The sequence below is a fragment of the Polistes fuscatus genome, unplaced genomic scaffold, assembly GCF_010416935.1.
Source record: "Polistes fuscatus isolate 324 unplaced genomic scaffold, CU_Pfus_HIC Scaffold3, whole genome shotgun sequence".
NCBI lineage: Eukaryota > Metazoa > Arthropoda > Insecta > Hymenoptera > Vespidae > Polistes > Polistes fuscatus.
In genome coordinates, this window is record NW_025113107.1 from 5,564,898 (window position 1) to 5,582,767 (window position 17,870).

The following is a 17,870-nucleotide window of genomic DNA, read 5'->3' on the forward strand; positions in this document are numbered from 1 at the left end:
TGAAGTTATAAAATTTATATTTATAATACACTTTACAGATTCGTAATACCATTAACTTAAGGTGCATATTACATGACCGGCAGGTATATATAACAATTGACAGGTAGCTTCTGCATATAATAACGACACGATGTAGATGATGTACTGTATTGTTTATAACCTTTATCCTATCTTTTAGCAGTCGGACGTATTCTTTCCTTTTCAGTATCCCTATTGTCAGCTACCGTCCATTCAGGATCATTAGGATCCTCTCCTTCTATGTCACAACAAGCAGATTCTGTTGAATCAGATTCAGGAGATTCCAATTCCCCATCCTAGAAATAAAATGTAGACAAATCTACCTAAATAGTCTTTAAAATTTAAACTTGGCGTATAGAAAATATAGAGAGGCAGATAGAATAAAAATGATATTTTTCAACAGATAGATATGGCAGCAGCAAAAAATAATTCAGATATAAATGAAGATAAACTAAATAATACTAACGATATTGACAAATATAATGGCATATTATTTAAACGCTATTTCTTTTATAAATTACTATATCTATTAATATGTATTAAAAGAAAATATGTTAAATATTAGAAAGCATCAATTGGAACTGCTTACCAGAAGTAGCCTCGAGGAGCCATGAAATTTGGCTCAAAGTTATATTAATAATCACAGTACGAATACTCGAATATTAATTTATCAAAAAGAATTTAATTAGTGTCTCATGTTAAATTATTTTTAAACGATATACATACATCGTCTTTTTCTTCGTCTCGAGAGCACAAAGATACCGATGAAGTTTGCCAATGTCCATCTGGCATTACTTCGACCATTTTGTCATAAATTTCCTCGGACAGTGGAAATACGCGTGGTTCATAAGGTAAAATCTACATTGAAACACATTCATGTTAGTAAATATAATGAATTATATATTGAATGAATTTTTTTAATAGAGTAGAATATTCTGCTCTACCTCGTTCTCATCTTCGTTATAAGAAGTTCCAACGTCGTCCTTTCCTATCCTTAAAACGGATATGGCACGACGTCGGTGTGTATCCAAATTTTGTTGTTGATGTTCTGTCTCTTGTACTTGTAAAGGAGTTGCAGGTGGAGATATGATCGGAGACGTAACATCTCCACCAAAGTCACTGGCGTGGGGAGACATTGGATCTAAAAATAACAAATTCAATATAAAGACAATTTAAATTATCAAATTAATTTACCAATTTTAAACGGGAAAACATACCTGGTGTGTTTGCACCACTGTCTGCCCTACTGTCTGCTCGACGATTGTGACGAATACGTGTTTGATGTGGTGTATTGAGATACGTCATAAAACGTTTATTCTCTTCTCGTTCACTTCGTTCATGTCTCAAAGCAATTGTCTCATCCGACATATCTTCAAACTATTAATAACGTTAACAACTTTTAATATAATATTTAAATCGAAATAATTATTCAGTGTTCAAAAGTATACTTACATCACTGTCTTGACTAGGCCTATGCATAATACCATTTTTTACGTCACTTTTTGGTCGATTCTCGCACAATCGCCATCTTTAAAATAATATTAAAATTAATAATTCCAATATATATAAACATTTTTGTTCAATTTCTACTTACTTTGGAGTTAAAATTTCTTTGTATTGTAATTTTTCAAGTCTCGTTGAAGCTGCTACGCTATACGGGATGACAATATTGTCTATATCGTAAGAGTTTTGTCTCAAACGCCTGCAAAGGTTAAATAAAACCTTTAATATTAAATAAAATGTTAATTAAATAAAATGTTTATTAAATAAAATGTTAATTGCATTAATTGCGCACCATATACAACATATAAGAAAAAACAAATACATCAAATATTTTCTATATCTTATTTTACCCGTGATGCGAAGTTGAATTTCTTTCTTTTACTGAATTTTTTTCCAGTGTAGAATTGGTATGTTGTTGTAATGGAGAAGGCACTGGAGATGAATGTTTACTGGAACCAGAAAGCGCATTAACTTCTTCGTAATCCTCGGTTGGCAATTTTGGTACTCTTTTCCGGCTTAAACCATTTGCGTTTCTTTCGTGGCCTAGTCTACTCCTCTTTCCTTTCAACATCTTTTTTTTAATTCCTATATATAAAAAAAAGAATGAACAAATTAATATACAAGCTATAAATCAAATAGTTATAATCAGTTTTAAAATTTAAAAAGTATTTTGAAACATACGTGCTGTGAAGATGCTAGAAGAAGACTGCTTTAAACGTGCAGTATACTTTGCTCTATGTCCAGGAAGTTTTTTGTTTCTCCTTTCATTACTATCTTTATCTTTTATTCGAGTAATACGCGTACTTCCTCTTAGCATTTTTTGTTGCCACTCAGCTGATTTCATAATAGCTTCTAAATGAGTTCCTTGAACAATATCTGCCAAAAAAAAAAATTCTGAATGAAATAAAAATTTATAATTTGGAGAAAATAATTATTGAAAAAGAAATTACAAAATGATTACTATCCATTCCTTGCACAGTACAACTAAATAAGTAATGAATAGTAATATAAACGAATGACACTAATAAAAGCATAACAAAAATTGTTTTTCTAAGTGGAAAGATTTTATAAAACAATCAGTTATTCATAATTACCTATTTAAATCAGTGTAAATTATTGAAATGTTATTTTATTCACCTACCATCTGGGAAGGATAGAACTGGATGATAACAAGGGTCAATAAGTGCTAGCCTCTCTTGAACAGAAAGCTGTTCGATTGATTCTTGTGTTTGAGTTGGATCTAGCCTTCCTGTGCACAAAGCACACGCAGGCAGTGTATGATCACAGTTACATCTTACTGTGGATGCTTTAGCCGCACGTTTAGAGAATTCGTGTAGCCTTTCAACTTGTAATAGTTTTCGTTTTCTATAAAAATTCCATAAAAATGGACGAGTTCTGCTAGCTGATAATTCATTTTCAGATAAATTATATCGACCAGTAGAACCAGGCAAAACACCGCTATATCCATTTACTGTTTCAGCATTGTCAAGTATAACCAAGCCTTTTAATGCCCTAACTTGACGTTGGATATCATTTTGTTGTCTAATTTTATATTCTAAATCTGATATTTGTGCTTGCAACCAGATCCACCTTGATGCTATACCTGCACGGTCTTGAGAATATCTCCATGCTGCTCTTTTAGATCTACAAATAAAATATTTTATAATAGAACACAATCCTAATGATTATAAGATTTTATTTGCAGGATAAATGGATAGAATAATCTTGATATAGTTTTTAGTCTCAGTAGTAAAATGTTAATTCGTTTATTTAATATTCTAAACACTTGTGCCTTGTGATCTTATAAATTCTTTCGTTATAATATATGATAATAATTAAGACATTTTGTTTAAAAGACATAATCATAGATTATTTCTAAAAACAGAATAATGAATATTCGATGGAATGTTGAAATCTTATACAAGATTAGCAGTATCTTAAACTTTTCTTTGTATAAGTGAAAAAATTAAAATTACTTACATTGGTAGTTGCTGCTGATGCGGATTATTAAATGATTGCATTTCATCACAGCTTTCTCCGCCACTACTAGATGCTGTACAATCCGAATCCAAATTAGATTCTACAATATGTAACTGTGTTGCTAAAGGTCCTGCCACACTTTCAATTTCTTCACTGTTGAGTTTAACTTGAGGCATACCAAAAACTGACGTTCTGTTACCATTACTACCAGATGTACTGCCCAAATTATCACGTGATCCACCACCAAAATAACGATAACAAAAACGTTGACGATGCGCATTATTACTTTGAGTAACACACATCTTTTCAACTTTTTGTAAAAATAAATTCAAACTACCACTAATTTCAGGAAAATTTCTGACATTGGATTTGGAACTAATATTGACCAATTCTTGAAATAAACACTTTTTAACACCGTGATGAGCAAGTTCAAGCACACCTGTATTCTCTTCAGCAACATGTCTGCCAACAAGCCGTGCTTGAAGCTTTCTCAGTCTTCTAAGTAAAAATGCGCACTTCCTCTCATTTTCAAATTGTTTCTGCGCAACAGTTTCTTGTTGTAAACGTAAACTATTGGTTTTTTGCTGGTCTACTGTCTCTGGAATATTAATATTTTCATTACAAAGGCTCATTACATCAGCATCGGTAAGTAAGTCTCTTGCAAAGGATGAAAATCCTTCTTCAGGGATTGGAAACATTTCTACGCTGTCCACATTGTCTATGGAACCTTGTACAGGTTCAGAACTACCAGCACTATTTTCAGCATTTCCAGTGCATTCTATAGATTTAATAACTTGAAGAATTTCTTCAACATTTTGTCCAATATCACCGACAGTACTTATATTGCACTGCTCGTTGTCTGTATTAATCTCTGTACCAAAAGCCATTATTTGATCAACGTCCAAATTTTTATTATCTCCTTCAACAGTAGCAGATTCCACCAAAGATAAATCGTCGTTCGTTTTCAAGAAGCCCATGTTGTCCGCCTGATCACCCATAGATGGGTCGTTCATTATAGTATCAGTCTCCTTTCTTCTGGGACTGTCCGGCGTCACTGGCCGTTTACAGTCCTGCTCCGTAAAAATCTCCCTTAAGATCAAGTCAGAGCTGTGTGAGTAAGTAGATAAATTGTCAAGACTATTGGTGTAATTTGAATTAATAACATAACGAATAAGATCTTTAGATACACCATGCAGGTACTGCTCGTCGATTTTTGATGGCTGAACGTTCGCGGATACAACGAACTTTGCCAAAATTTCTCGATCGCGACAGACCTGCGTAGCCTGCTCAGGGGATAAAAACCCCACAGCTGGTAGAGATTGGAGCAAATTTCCAGGCTGTTGAGGACCGTCTTCTGTCAGAGCAGGGGCCATTACTGCCACCAACACTGCCAACACTGCAGCCTCGACATCCAGAGGCTCCCACGTGCGCCAATGCTTGCTCTTTTTATCTACTTCACCTACTCCCATTCATTCATCATTATAGTTTTAATCTTTGGCTCTATCTTTTGTTACAAATTTCCCAGGATCTCCAGTGTTTTTTCTTTCTCTTTAAAACATTAACTTTCTTCGATTAATAATTCTTTAATGTTTTAGTATCTTCAGTCATAGACCATATACCCTTGTATTTCTTGTTATTCCAATTACTTAATTGTGTCATCTTTGTGTTAAGTATTCATAGAAAGTATATTACAAGTCCTGCAAAAAGAAAAAATACAAATTTAACACTTTCCATTAGCTTTTTATCGAATCTAAGGATTACAACGTACAAATTTAATTGCATCTTATACTTTTTGGGTCATTTATAAGCTATATTCGCAATTCATTGGACAAATGCATATATCAATAAAGAACTCTACAAAATTAATTTTTGGCCAATATCAAACTATTGATATTTGTACAAATATCTAAACTATTTTTCATTTAATTTCTAAAGTCAAAAGATCGTACCAAATATAAAATATACACTTAGTAAGATAAGAGAAGATTGATGAAGACCCGATAGCGGTGTTTAATCATCAAAAGTAAAAGTTCTGTTCAAAGATAAACGCATTTTATTCTATAAAATGAAAAATAAACTCGCCTTGTATTATTCCATTTTCCACGATCGACGTCGTATCTTTCTTCAGACAGCGAAAAGATGACACGGCGATTCCAACGTGAGAAAGTTACAGGGAACAGAAGAGGACAAAATGTAGTCTTGTAAAAAAAGTAGCCTTCCAAAGTAGTAAACGAATAAGTCTACTCGTAGGGCTCCCCTCTCGTGTTCAAATCTCTCTCCCAAAATCGAAAATAAAAAGACGGTGGGAGAATATTGCGCAGTGGAGCGTTTCTCGCCTTGCTCCAAATGTTCTTCCTTTGCAAAATTCTAAAGCAAAAAAGCATGTACCGTGCGATAAGAGGATAGTCAATTGCCAGCCAACTTGAATTGAAAAAAATAATATTACGATGGGAAAGAAAAGGATGCGCGCGAAGAGCAGTTTAAAGAGCTGGGTAGAGAAAAGTTTCATTAATACCCTTCGGGTACGATAATATCTTCGAGCTGTCGTGAAAGTAAAATAACAATGCTAGACGAGGATATTAAAAAAAGGCTAATGAGGATATTCTCGTGGCTGTCAGAATTAGTGATTGCTCGTAAATCGTGATCGTAGCTGGCGTCGGCGTCGGCGTCATAGTTGTTGTCGTCGTCGTCGTCGTCGTCGTCGTCGCTGCCACCACCACCTCCACCAATGCTGCTGCTAGCAGCAGCACTGCCACTATCGCTGCTACAACTGCAATTGTAATCGCAGTCACCGCCACCGCCGCCGCCGCCGCCGCCGCCGCCGCCGCCGCCACCACCACCACCACCACTATTAACAACAACAATAATAACAACAACAACAACAACAACAACAACACCACCACCACCACCACCGTTGCTGTCGTCGTCACAATCACCACCGGTACTGTTTCTCCTATTTTACGATGATACATTACAACACGACATCATCATCAACATCGAAGGAGTGAGACGGCGTCACGTTGAGCGTTCCGACGCATTTCCACGTGATCTCTCTGTTTGAACAATGAAGCCGAATAAACGTTTTCGTTACGGTTTAAGAGGATACACAAAGAGACATGCCGCGCGTCCTCCACCAACCGCTATGTTTCTTTCTCTATCACTCCCAACAAAAGAAACAACAAGAAGTAGAAAAATAAAAAGAAGAAATCCTTTTCCGTATACACTCGCGCCACCGTCTTCTCTCTATTGCATAATGACGCGCAAGATTCGCGTCTTTCTCCCTTCTGTCTGTCTCTCTCTATCTATCTCCTTCTCTTATTCTTTTTCTCTCTCTTTTACTTTCCGTCACATAGGGAGCACAAAGAAAAAAGTAATAAGACTCGTATAATGCACTAGCAACGACTACGGTCTACATTATTTTCATCAGCGTAGTCATCATTAACATAAACGTCATGGTCGGCATCGCCGTTGATGTTGTCGCATAAGCGGACAACGTCCACGTACGCGCGAAGTACGCGCGGATTAGGAGACGACAAGGCAAGGCAAGGCGAGGCGAGGCGAAACGAGGAGGAGGAACTAGCGGGGTCGGGAACGGACGATCGAACGTGCTCTCGCTCCCTCGTTCCTTCCTTCCTTCCTTCCTTCCTCCGTAGATTCGTTCGTAGATTCGTCGGGCAAGACCGTGGATACGAAAGTAAAACGTTACGCGCGTACACGGAACAGTATCTAAACTCGGACAGACGGAGAAGGAAGGAAGAAAGGGCGAAAGTGGGAGAGCTGACAGAAAAAAGAGAAAGAGAACGAAAGCACGCGAAGGATAAAGAAAATTGGCGGTATTTCTTTAGCGATAATTTCGCTCTCTACCGTGCAATGGCGGAGCAACACGCAGCCTCGAGGAAGTTCCCCTTCAGATTCTTCCCAACTAACAAAGTACGTACGAACGCTCTTTCGTCTCTTATTCCCCGCGCTCGCGGTCACCTAAAGAAAGAGAAAAAGAGAGAGCGAGAAAGAGAGGGAAAAAGAGAGACCAATGGATAAGAGGACGGGGTGGGGGAAAGAGGTAGAACGAGAAAGAGACGGAGAGCGCGCGGGAGGCAGGGAAGGAAGAGGAAAAGATGCACGAAGCACGGCCGCGTTATTCGAGACGAAGCGGATAACCGTCACGCATAGGGCACTGTGCGACCACGCACTGCTCTTCGCGCACTCCAGTAAAAAGATAGAACTTGGTCGAAATATATTTAATGTAAACCTTGATGTCACACCCAAACAGCACAATAATCCCTCACCCGTTTTCGTTAGTGGCGACGCGCGTGTGTGCTCGTAATCGTGGCTCCTCGTATCACTAGTTCCTCTTTCATTCCGAGTCTTCGTACTTTGGGAAAATGCTGCAATTTTTTTTTCCTTTCTTTGCAAATGAATCATCGACGATTATAACAAGACGTCGGACGTAATATAACAAGAGATATTTGTCGGCAATGTGTACAAAATTCACTCGAGTTTGCCGTGGTCGTTGTCGAAGCAGGCTTCGACCAATACTGCGGTGCTTCTACCGGATGTGGCCTTTGGTATAGCGGACCAATGAAATCGAAGATTTGTTCGCGCAACGCCCGAACCGGGGCGGCTACTGTCGATGCTTTTATCTTATTACAGCTCGGCAACTCGAGCCAAGCCTTTCGTCCAAACTATTTAACGACCGATCACGATGCGCTCCGTCTTTTTATTTTTAATCTAACGCTAAGGAGGCAATGATCTTCCAAATGAAAAGAGAAATGCGTTCTTTGATTTTTTATTGCGTTTCATTTTTCTCTTTTGGTATTACAACCAATAAGAAAGCTTTTCTAACTCATAGTCCAACGTAGTATCAGACGCACCAATGGCACTTCTAACAGCTTGCTCTACGAACGTTTCTATTGGTGGACTAAATCTAATATTGCAGCGCAACGTTAAACGTTAGCTATGATTGGATATACATTCTTACGTGTACTAAAATGTACCAATCATTACAAACACTGAAAAACAAATTTATTAATCGTCACCACAAGCATTTATATATATATGTTATAAAAGCAACATTATTATTTTTTACACGTTTTATTATATATGAAAGTAATTGTTCATATTTCCTTTAAACATTTCAATTTCAATTTCGATTAATATCGACGGATATTGCTGCTGATTGGTTCTAAAACTAAAATCAATGTTGCGATTGGTCGAAACAAATAATACGTGATACAATGGATATCTATTTAGATATTATATAAAGATATTCAGTCTTATGATAAACAGAGTATTAATGAAATCAAAGTACAATACTTTTGTGAATAAAAACTTTTGAAATTATAATTTTCTCAAATGAAAATAAACTAAATTACACGTATAATGTACATAAAGTTAATTTATTGATAATCGAAGGTAAGATTTCGCCCGTAAATATTCTAAGTGACCTTGTCTCTACTAAAAACAAAACAAAAATATATCATTATTCATTTTTATACAAACATAAATATTAAAAAATATTCGTCTTCACGTTAACTCAGTAAGAGACTATAATTGTAACATAATTTGTATGTAAGCACAATAATTTTTTATTATATATATAGATGACTGTACATGATTTTTAGTTTTGCATCTATGACATATTTATATAAGTAAAGGTGCAGATCCTATTTTTTATACAGAAAATGTGAATTATAAATTACATATATATTAATTGTCGTATATATTCCTTACCAATCAATTATAAACTATCAATTAACGTTACTTTTAAACTGTCCATTTCTTGTTTAGTTTAGAATATAACAAAAATATGATTAACGCACAATAGAGTTCATTAAATTAATAATATTTAATAACACCAATATTATTTCTTCTATCTTAGTTTATGTTACTTATAATTGAATATTTTTATTATCATAACTACAATAGGACAAATTAATAATATGATAACATATATTATTACTATACATTTTAACATTATACCATGGAATGGACATTATTTCGCATTATTAAATTTAGTAAAGTCAATACCATACTATATTCAATCGTCTGCACGTGCATTTGTATATATATGCATTGATCCAATCATAATAGGTAAGCTTATAGGTTTCATCATTGCAATTAGCAAGGATCGAAAAATACTGCAATTAGAACTTTATTTAAATAGCTTGAAATTTGTTCTTCAAAGTTTATTTATGTATACATATACATATATATGTATAGAAAACCTATTATCTTTGTCATTCAGCAAATGTATGTTATATTTTTACATAAATATACCAATTTAATGATAATAATGTTGGAACCAAGATCAATATACATAGGTGGGTTGAAAAATGTTGAGCCTCAACAAAAAAGATCTTTATTTTCTTTTAAATAAAAGTTTTTTTTGATAAAAAAAAACATTGTTTCTATGTAAGGCTGAAAAATTATCAGCTCACCTACGTATTTGATTCAAAATAATATACTATATATATTATATTATAATCAGACAAGTAGACTATAGAACACTATTGAGTAATTCAAGAAACGAGTATTATCGTAATTATTGTCGTTATTATATTACTATTATTTATTTTCTAACACTAAATCCAAAATCTAAAATAGTCGTATAATAACGATCCTAAAATAAATTGATCGCGATCTGTTATTAATGTTATTACAATTTCCGATATAAATATATATCAATGCTACGTAAAAGAGAGAACACATTTGAAATAACTAGCTCCAATAAGATAGGCAGTATTTTACTGATCGCACATAATAATCGTGATTTTTTACGTAAATCGTTATGATGTATATGATATACATATTTATATATATTTCTTCTCGTTACAATTTTTGTTATTCATTGTTGATTAAAAACAATATGCAGATAGCCAATGAATAGTCACGTTTCTTTAATAGATTTATTTTAACAACAAAATGAGTCACAATTGGAAATTCGTTGGAATTGACGTTATAATTAAATAAACGACTATATTAAAATCGCAAAATAATTGCCAATAAATGCTACTAATGCATTATTGTATTCGAATTGTGAACACACTTACACATTTCATATCGATATTGTGTGATCTGCTCCATTTTGACTTTGTCTATGTTGCGGTAATGCCGATAATTCATTTTTACTTAAATGATTAACGATTCCTGCACCAAGGGAATCTCCCATAACATTTACAGTCGTCCTACAGCGATCCCTGAAAATGACAACAAAGTTTTTGTACTTGTCAAAGAATATTTGTTAAGATCGTTTGAAATTAAAAAATAATAAGAAGAATGCGCTTACAATAGCCAATCAACCGCAAGAATAAGGAAGACGTCGTTCGATGGAAGATGTACTGTGTCTAGAACCATCACCATAGTAACTAATCCCGCCTGCGGGATTCCAGCTGCTCCGATACTTGCGGCAGTTGCAGTAATACTAAAAAAGTCGATAGAGTCAAAGGAAATGTTTCTATTTTCTTCTCTCTTTTAATGATTGTAATTACTATATCATATAGTGTTCACATTTGTGATGGGTTACGTAAATAAGTTATTTTTGTTGTAAAATGTTAAAATTAAGAGAAAAGAAAATTAATTAAAATTTTACCTGATCGCCACTAGTTGTCCAAAACTGAGACTGACTTCGCGAACTTGCGCTATAAAAATTGCGGCTACTGCTTCGTACAAAGCAGTACCGTCCATGTTAATCGTAGCTCCAATCGGTAATACGAATCTGGTTATTCGTGGGTCAATGCCGTTTCTTTCTTCGAGGCAATTAATAGCAACTGGTAATGTCGCGGAACTTGACGATGTACCAAATGCAGTGACTAATGCTTGTGCCAAGTTGGATAGATAACGATAGGGATTCTTTTTTGTTATCACAAAATACAATCCAGGTAATATGATGAAACCGTGAATACAGAGGCCGATTAGAACTGTTAGAAAATACATGCCAAGTTGAGCGACCACTTGTTCCAACGATTCCATTTCTACGATTTTTGCAGCTACCAAAAAGAGGATACCGACGGGTGACAACCTGGAACGAGACATCAATGAAAATTATTTGATTCTACTAAAACTTTTATTATTTATATACAAGATCTTACCAAATTACCCAATTAGTGATTACCATCATGGCACCTGACAAGGATTCGAAAAAATTAAGAAGCGGTTTCCCTTCCTGACTCATTTTCCCTAGAGTGATACCCAATACGGTTGAGAAAACGACTAAACCAAGGATGTTCATACCAGGTATGTCCTTTTCGGTGAAGTCCCAGTTATCCATATCGTCTATACAAAACGAAAAAAGAAATAACAAATTTGAATTATAATGAGTATTAATTTCTAAAGAATAAGTGCAGTTATATTTTACCTGGATCACCGTCCACGGGTTTCTTAACTACTGTACGCATTTGAGAAATACATGCTTGTACCAGATTCGGAGGGAACATGTTTCTAACTAAATCCAATAGCGTATCAACGGTCGATGAATTTTGAGCAAGAGCTTTTTCAGCATGACTAGCAGTACTGCCTACGCCTGGTTGAATAGATACGACCAGAATAATACCTAAAAAAAATACATTATGATTAGTATGAATACATTAACACGTTAAGCGCCAAGTCTCTTGTTAAGCTTTCCGTATAGGCCACGATGATCTGCCAGCCGTAGAAAGATAAGAATGTCGATCATTGGTGACAGATGCGGCTTACACGGAAAATCTAAGGCTCGGCGTTTAACATGTTAATGGAATAAGTGAAAATTCATAGAGAAAAAAATACCACCAACCGAGTACAACAGCGCTAATCGTTGTGACCATGTAATATGAAATAGCACGTGCACCGATTTTACCGCTGAGAGATAGGTCCAAGGATCCAATAGCTGAGATCAAACTTGACATGATGAGCGGCAGGATTAAACTCTTGAGCATTCTTAGAAATAGATCGCCGATATAATTGATATACATGACCTCACGGTTTGTAAATCTATCGGTTCGGGAATTTCTTAGGATTATTCCTAAGGTAACACCACCGACCACGCCACCAACGGTTAACATTGTCAAGGCATTGTGCTTCAGACATGATTGTATCTTTTCTTTCCTTGTTTGCGGCCTTTTACCTGGCTCTTGCGGATAATAAGAGGTCCTTTCTACCCTACCTTGTTTTTCCGGGCCAGACAAAGGAGATCTATAAAATATGATTTACAAGTTAAATTAGAGAGCTCGTAGACAAGTCATCCAAATAAAAATAAAAATAAATAATTCTTTTATTGAGTATGTGAAACAATTCTTATGAAATGGTTTGCCTGAAAAACTGATTTATCTATTGTCAATGAAAAGAATCCTAAGTTCGCAGTCCTAATACTTGACAATAGTGATTCGATATGTTCGATCATAAACGATATGTTGATTAAATCATGCTCTGATCTATTTGAATAGCAAATAGTAAAACAGAAAGAGAGAGAGTGACAGAGATAAAGAGTTCATTGATTAATCAAATCAAACCTGACGATGCATAATGGCCACGTGTTTGATATGAGCGTAACAAATGGCACGCGTCGACTTTAAATATGTGCGCATTGAATTTAATATATAAAATTATTGAATCCTTTGAATTCTCTTTGAATGTCAACGAATTGAGGACATTGAAGAAATCTTTAACGACTTATAAAGGGAAAGCCAAGTTAATAGGACACCGATTTTTTTTAAATTCTAGGGGTCCATCCGAACCATATACACTGTGCAAGTAGTAAGATCCAATATTCAACCGTTTCCAATAAAACAAAGGGAGAAGTTTCATATACATTTTTATATACCAGTTTGTTTCCAGGTGAAAAGATAACACAAATAACTGCGTTACCTCCATATATTTGATTTTCTTATATATGAAGAAATAGTCATAGGCGTATCTTGAATAAACAAATTCCATAAAAAGAGCATGCTTCGCTTAAGTCTCGCTGTCATCATTAAATTATAATATGTGCTAGGATCGTATAAACTGAATGATTTGCGTTTCTTCGAGGTCGTACGTAAAATATGACATGTTGCTTATAAAACAAGAAAAAAATCGTTTGTTTATTATTTTTAAGTTTGTGAATTGTTTTTTCTCTCTTTTGATCCCCCTTCCTCCCCCCATGAAATTTCTTATCTTTGTGTTACAAATTTCTTCGATATATATCAGTATAGAGTAGAATCTTTCAATGTTTATAACCGAGTTTATATGCGATTACGATTGAATATCTATTTTTACAATTCTAACAATAAGCTTCATGAAGTTAAACGGTTTAACTTTTGTGGAGCATAGCTCATCATAAGGATATCTATGCGTGTAAATTCGTGTAGTTCATTTCTCATTGTTAATGATGATCTGATTATTATATATAAGACAATAATATTTAAATGAAAATATTCTTGCTTCCGCAAAAGACCAATATAGAAACGTATGTAGGACAAACGTCGTCCGGGCCATGGGTGACATTTATTGCGCGTAGGTGGCATGCGTACGAATAAACGGTTACACGGATGTCAAGTCTAATAGCACATCTCTTATTCTTCTCTAATGCCACGTGGATAAAAAAAAATTATATGATTAGTTTTGATCGAATGAAACGAAAGGATGAAAATAGTTAGAATATATTATATTCCATCGATATAGTTATGTAAAATAAAAATAAATTATTTTTGAAAGATATCGTAATTTGTATCGATCGAAACGTCTATGAATCTGCCTTGATATTAGCTTGGACCATGCGTGCAACCACAAAACAGGACGTGACGACACGTTCGCGAACGATTGATCGCTTACACGTGTATGCGTGCGTGTTAAATTACTGTCTCGTGACATGTATTAATGACAGAGGGATCGTGTAGTATCTATACTATGTGCAACAAACTCTCATCTATTATCGGTGAATACCCGTGAAAGCTGAGAAAGGATCAATGGAACCCCTCCGTGTTGAACGCAAATACATTCGGTTAAGATGAACAAATGAGAGTAAAAGAGACCCCCAATTAGAGACTTTTCTCTTCGTTAACAAAGAAATAAAGAAAGTAGTTCTACATTACGAAAGTACAAACTGAATTAGAACTAGGAAACAAGATCACTTAGGACACGTGTTTATTTGATTTGATTTGATTTTTTCAACGTCTCTCGGTCACCGACGAAACAAATTCCACATGCTTCGAATGCTTCTTTTTACATTTCTACTCTACGAATTTTAAGTCCCCCATTTCATGAATGTATGTATGTACGTGTGTACGTAGAGAGAAAGAGAAAAAAGGAGTGGGGGAAAAAAGAAAGACTGTGTGTTGAACTTTACAAGTCTATTTACATTTGTAGCTAAGGAAGAGAAGATTAGACGAGCTAGGAAAGCAGCCAAACCGGATGAATTTCCTGCCAATCGAAGTTCGCCAAGGTGAAAAAGATCTGCCAAATATTGGCGTAGAACTTTATTCTTCATTTTCTTTTTTCTACTTTGACACGTTGATAATTATCATATTTCAAAGATGAGACATTCGTCGAATGCTTTAGAAAAAGATAATCCAATATATAATAGATGGAAGAAAAAGAAAAAGAACAGTTTCACAATTTCTCGTAGCTGATGTCGTTCGTTGATGTCTTACAAATTTGTGTTCCAACTCGAAGATGCTTATCGCGTTCTAACAACGCTTAGTATACGAGCATGCGAGAGATACTTTGTTATTGATGCGTGGACGCTTATGTTCGTTCAAGGCCGCATTTATATATTCTGCTCGGAGGTGGTCATTTTGAATAGGGATTTATCGTAATTCTTCGTACTCTCCTTGCTAACTTTTTTCTTTGTTTCAATAGATGATTTATTCTTAAAATGTACGCATTTAAACAGACGTTTGAAACAATCAAGTTTCGTGGTTGTTCCAAGTGTTTTTGTATGCGGTTGCATGGATCATAAATTTCTTCAAAATTCGACAGTAATTTATACGTAATTGATGTTTATTTTTAATTTCAACTCGTTCTCCAAATAAATTTGATTACATCAATGGTCAAAAAAAAAAAGAGTATTATCTCCCATTGTATAATTTAACAAAAATAAATGCGGAAGTTCTGTCGTACGAGAAAATATTGTACGTCGTTGTTATAATCATTGTTATATGCGCTATTTAATATTTAGGAATAAGTGATGTCAAAATGAAATTTAAACGAACATCTCCGCCTTTATTTACAGATTATAACATATTCTAGGCCAATGAGGATCAAGTTCGGTTATATACACTACATTTTACATAGCGGAACATATATAACAAGATATAGTTACAAGTTTATTACAGATATCGTGAACAATTAAACCGCATGCATGCGTATCATCGTTCGCGCTCAGTTTGCAAAGATATGCGCATTACAATTTTTATTTTTATTGCCTCTATACAAATATTAATAATAGCATCTTGCATTTACGTGCCAAAAAATATATAAAAACAAAATAAAACGCAACACGTTCGAACGAGATAATAAAGATAATAAAATAATCATAAGATTCGATATGAAAATAAATTTTTAAATTGACTTTTAAGGAACCGTGTAATTACGATAAAAATGTGAAATTGAAAATTACGCAGCCTTTTATTTAATAAGTTACGATTACCTCATCTAATTATTCACACTTTATCGAGCATAAAAAATCGCTAATAACAGATAGAAACGTTGCGTTTTTTAACTATGAACACAATCAACGGTCATTTCACGTATCTCTATTTTATTTAATCGAATTGAAAATATACGTTATACATATATATATATATATATATATATATATATATATATATATATATATATATATATGTATTACGTGTGCTTCGTGGAACAATATTTCGAAATTTGGTTGTTGATCGAGTATTGATATCCAGTTACGTTATCAAACAACAATACTTTATTGTTTGAATAACTTTTAATGATTAACTTTTCCTTTTGTAACGTCCGTCATTAAAGTTACGTAAGTCAATAGATCAAAGAACCTAATGAAAGGATAGATATATTTCCCAATCTATCAAAATTCTCACTTAAAATCAAATCAAAACTTCTTTATGAGAGTCGAGTCTCAAAAGGATTCAATGTTTTATGTAACAATTTCTCTCTCGAGAAAGAGCGTGTTACGTCGACGTTACGCGTAAGGGGTAGGTGCATGTAATTTACCTTCCGTCCTTTCTAGAATTTCATAAATTATTTTCTAATAATCGTTTCTACTTAAGAAATCGTGAAAAAACAAACTCTTTTAATGCGCATAGATAGTCGACCTAATCGTAAAACACACTTGTACATATACGGTTAAGACACTTGAGAACGAGTTTTATATAATTTAAATATCAGAGAAGATAAAAAAGAAAAAAAAGAAGTAGGAGGAGCAACGTAACTTCTTCGTTCCATGCGGGACTACACGTGCGTTGCAGTTGTGCAATATTTCTATTTTCTAATAGAGAGAAAAAGAGAGATAGAGCTGAATAAATCGTTGTTATCTCTATGAAGAACGAACGAGTCAATTAATAGAAAGAGAGAAGTTTATGCTTTTCTAACAAGAAAAGATCAGTACATATGCACGATAAAGACGATTAAAAAGAAGTAAAAGAAAATATTGTTGATCTTGTTTAAGAATAATAAAAACATTTATGTATATTTCAAGTATATGACGCGAATGAATAAAAAAAAAAAAAAGAGAAATAAGTAAACGAAGAGAAAAGAGACAGGGTGTTATACGTACAGTTCGGTAGCGGTCTCCATGACGAAATCGTTGTTGGATGAATGGATTGAGTCGTGAAAGAAGTGAGGTGATCCCCGTCAGTCGTTCACATGGAGCGTCGCTTCCGCAAAGCCGGAAGTGTCTGATGCGTGCTGTTACTCGACGAGAAGAACGAGATCGAGTGGGTAGGAAAAAGAGAGGTGGAACAGTGGAGGAGAAAAAGGAAGAAAAGGGTTTTTTTCTTGTTGGAGATTTCTCCTTTTCTCTCACGTGTCCAATAATTGTTGCTTCCGAATGTTCAGGGAGAGTCCTCAAGTTTAAGTCAAATGGGATAAAGGAGTAGATGGGACAAAAAGAAAGAAAAGAGATGGAGATGGAGATAGAGATAGAGAAAGGAAAGAAATGAAAATGGTGATATCAAAGAGAGGAACAACGGCGGTTCGCGAAATGCTTCGAATTGTCGAGAGGATGTTACGCTGATGGGGCCTTTCAATCTGTGCCACCTTGGGTGGTACGATCAGCTATGGCGATCTCCCCCTATAACGACGATCTCTTCCTGCCACTACGACCTATCCTCTCCTCCACCAACACCACCACCACCACCACCACCACCACCAAAACCTCCTCCTCCTTCACCACCAACACCACCAGCACCAGCACCAGAACCACCACCACCACCACC

The 17,870-nt window shown here is 34.9% G+C and overlaps 2 protein-coding genes and 1 long non-coding RNA gene across 3 annotated transcripts; 1 reads left to right on the plus strand and 2 right to left on the minus strand.

The window, feature by feature from the left end:
- Positions 1-5,198, minus strand: LOC122519794. Its single transcript, XM_043639492.1, has 10 exons — positions 3,502-5,198; positions 2,663-3,165; positions 2,203-2,397; positions 1,872-2,106; positions 1,613-1,720; positions 1,471-1,546; positions 1,236-1,395; positions 963-1,159; positions 745-876; positions 1-314 (listed from the first exon to the last, which is right to left on the minus strand). Exons 1-10 carry the CDS (start codon positions 4,968-4,970, stop codon positions 168-170), a joined length of 3,222 nt encoding a protein of 1,073 aa, XP_043495427.1. The 5' UTR covers positions 4,971-5,198; the 3' UTR covers positions 1-167.
- A 4,473-nt stretch (positions 5,199-9,671) lies between these two features.
- Positions 9,672-17,804, minus strand: LOC122519796 (excitatory amino acid transporter 1-like). The gene is made up of 7 exons (XM_043639495.1): positions 17,210-17,804; positions 12,269-12,666; positions 11,855-12,049; positions 11,589-11,772; positions 11,090-11,518; positions 10,787-10,921; positions 9,672-10,697 (listed from the first exon to the last, which is right to left on the minus strand). Exons 1-7 carry the CDS (start codon positions 17,227-17,229, stop codon positions 10,556-10,558), a joined length of 1,503 nt encoding a protein of 500 aa, XP_043495430.1. The 5' UTR covers positions 17,230-17,804; the 3' UTR covers positions 9,672-10,555.
- LOC122519797 lies at positions 12,660-13,566 on the plus strand. Its single transcript, XR_006304368.1, has 2 exons — positions 12,660-13,227; positions 13,309-13,566. It is a non-coding gene; the product is annotated as an uncharacterized LOC122519797 (long non-coding RNA).
- Positions 17,805-17,870: the final 66 nt, after the last annotated feature.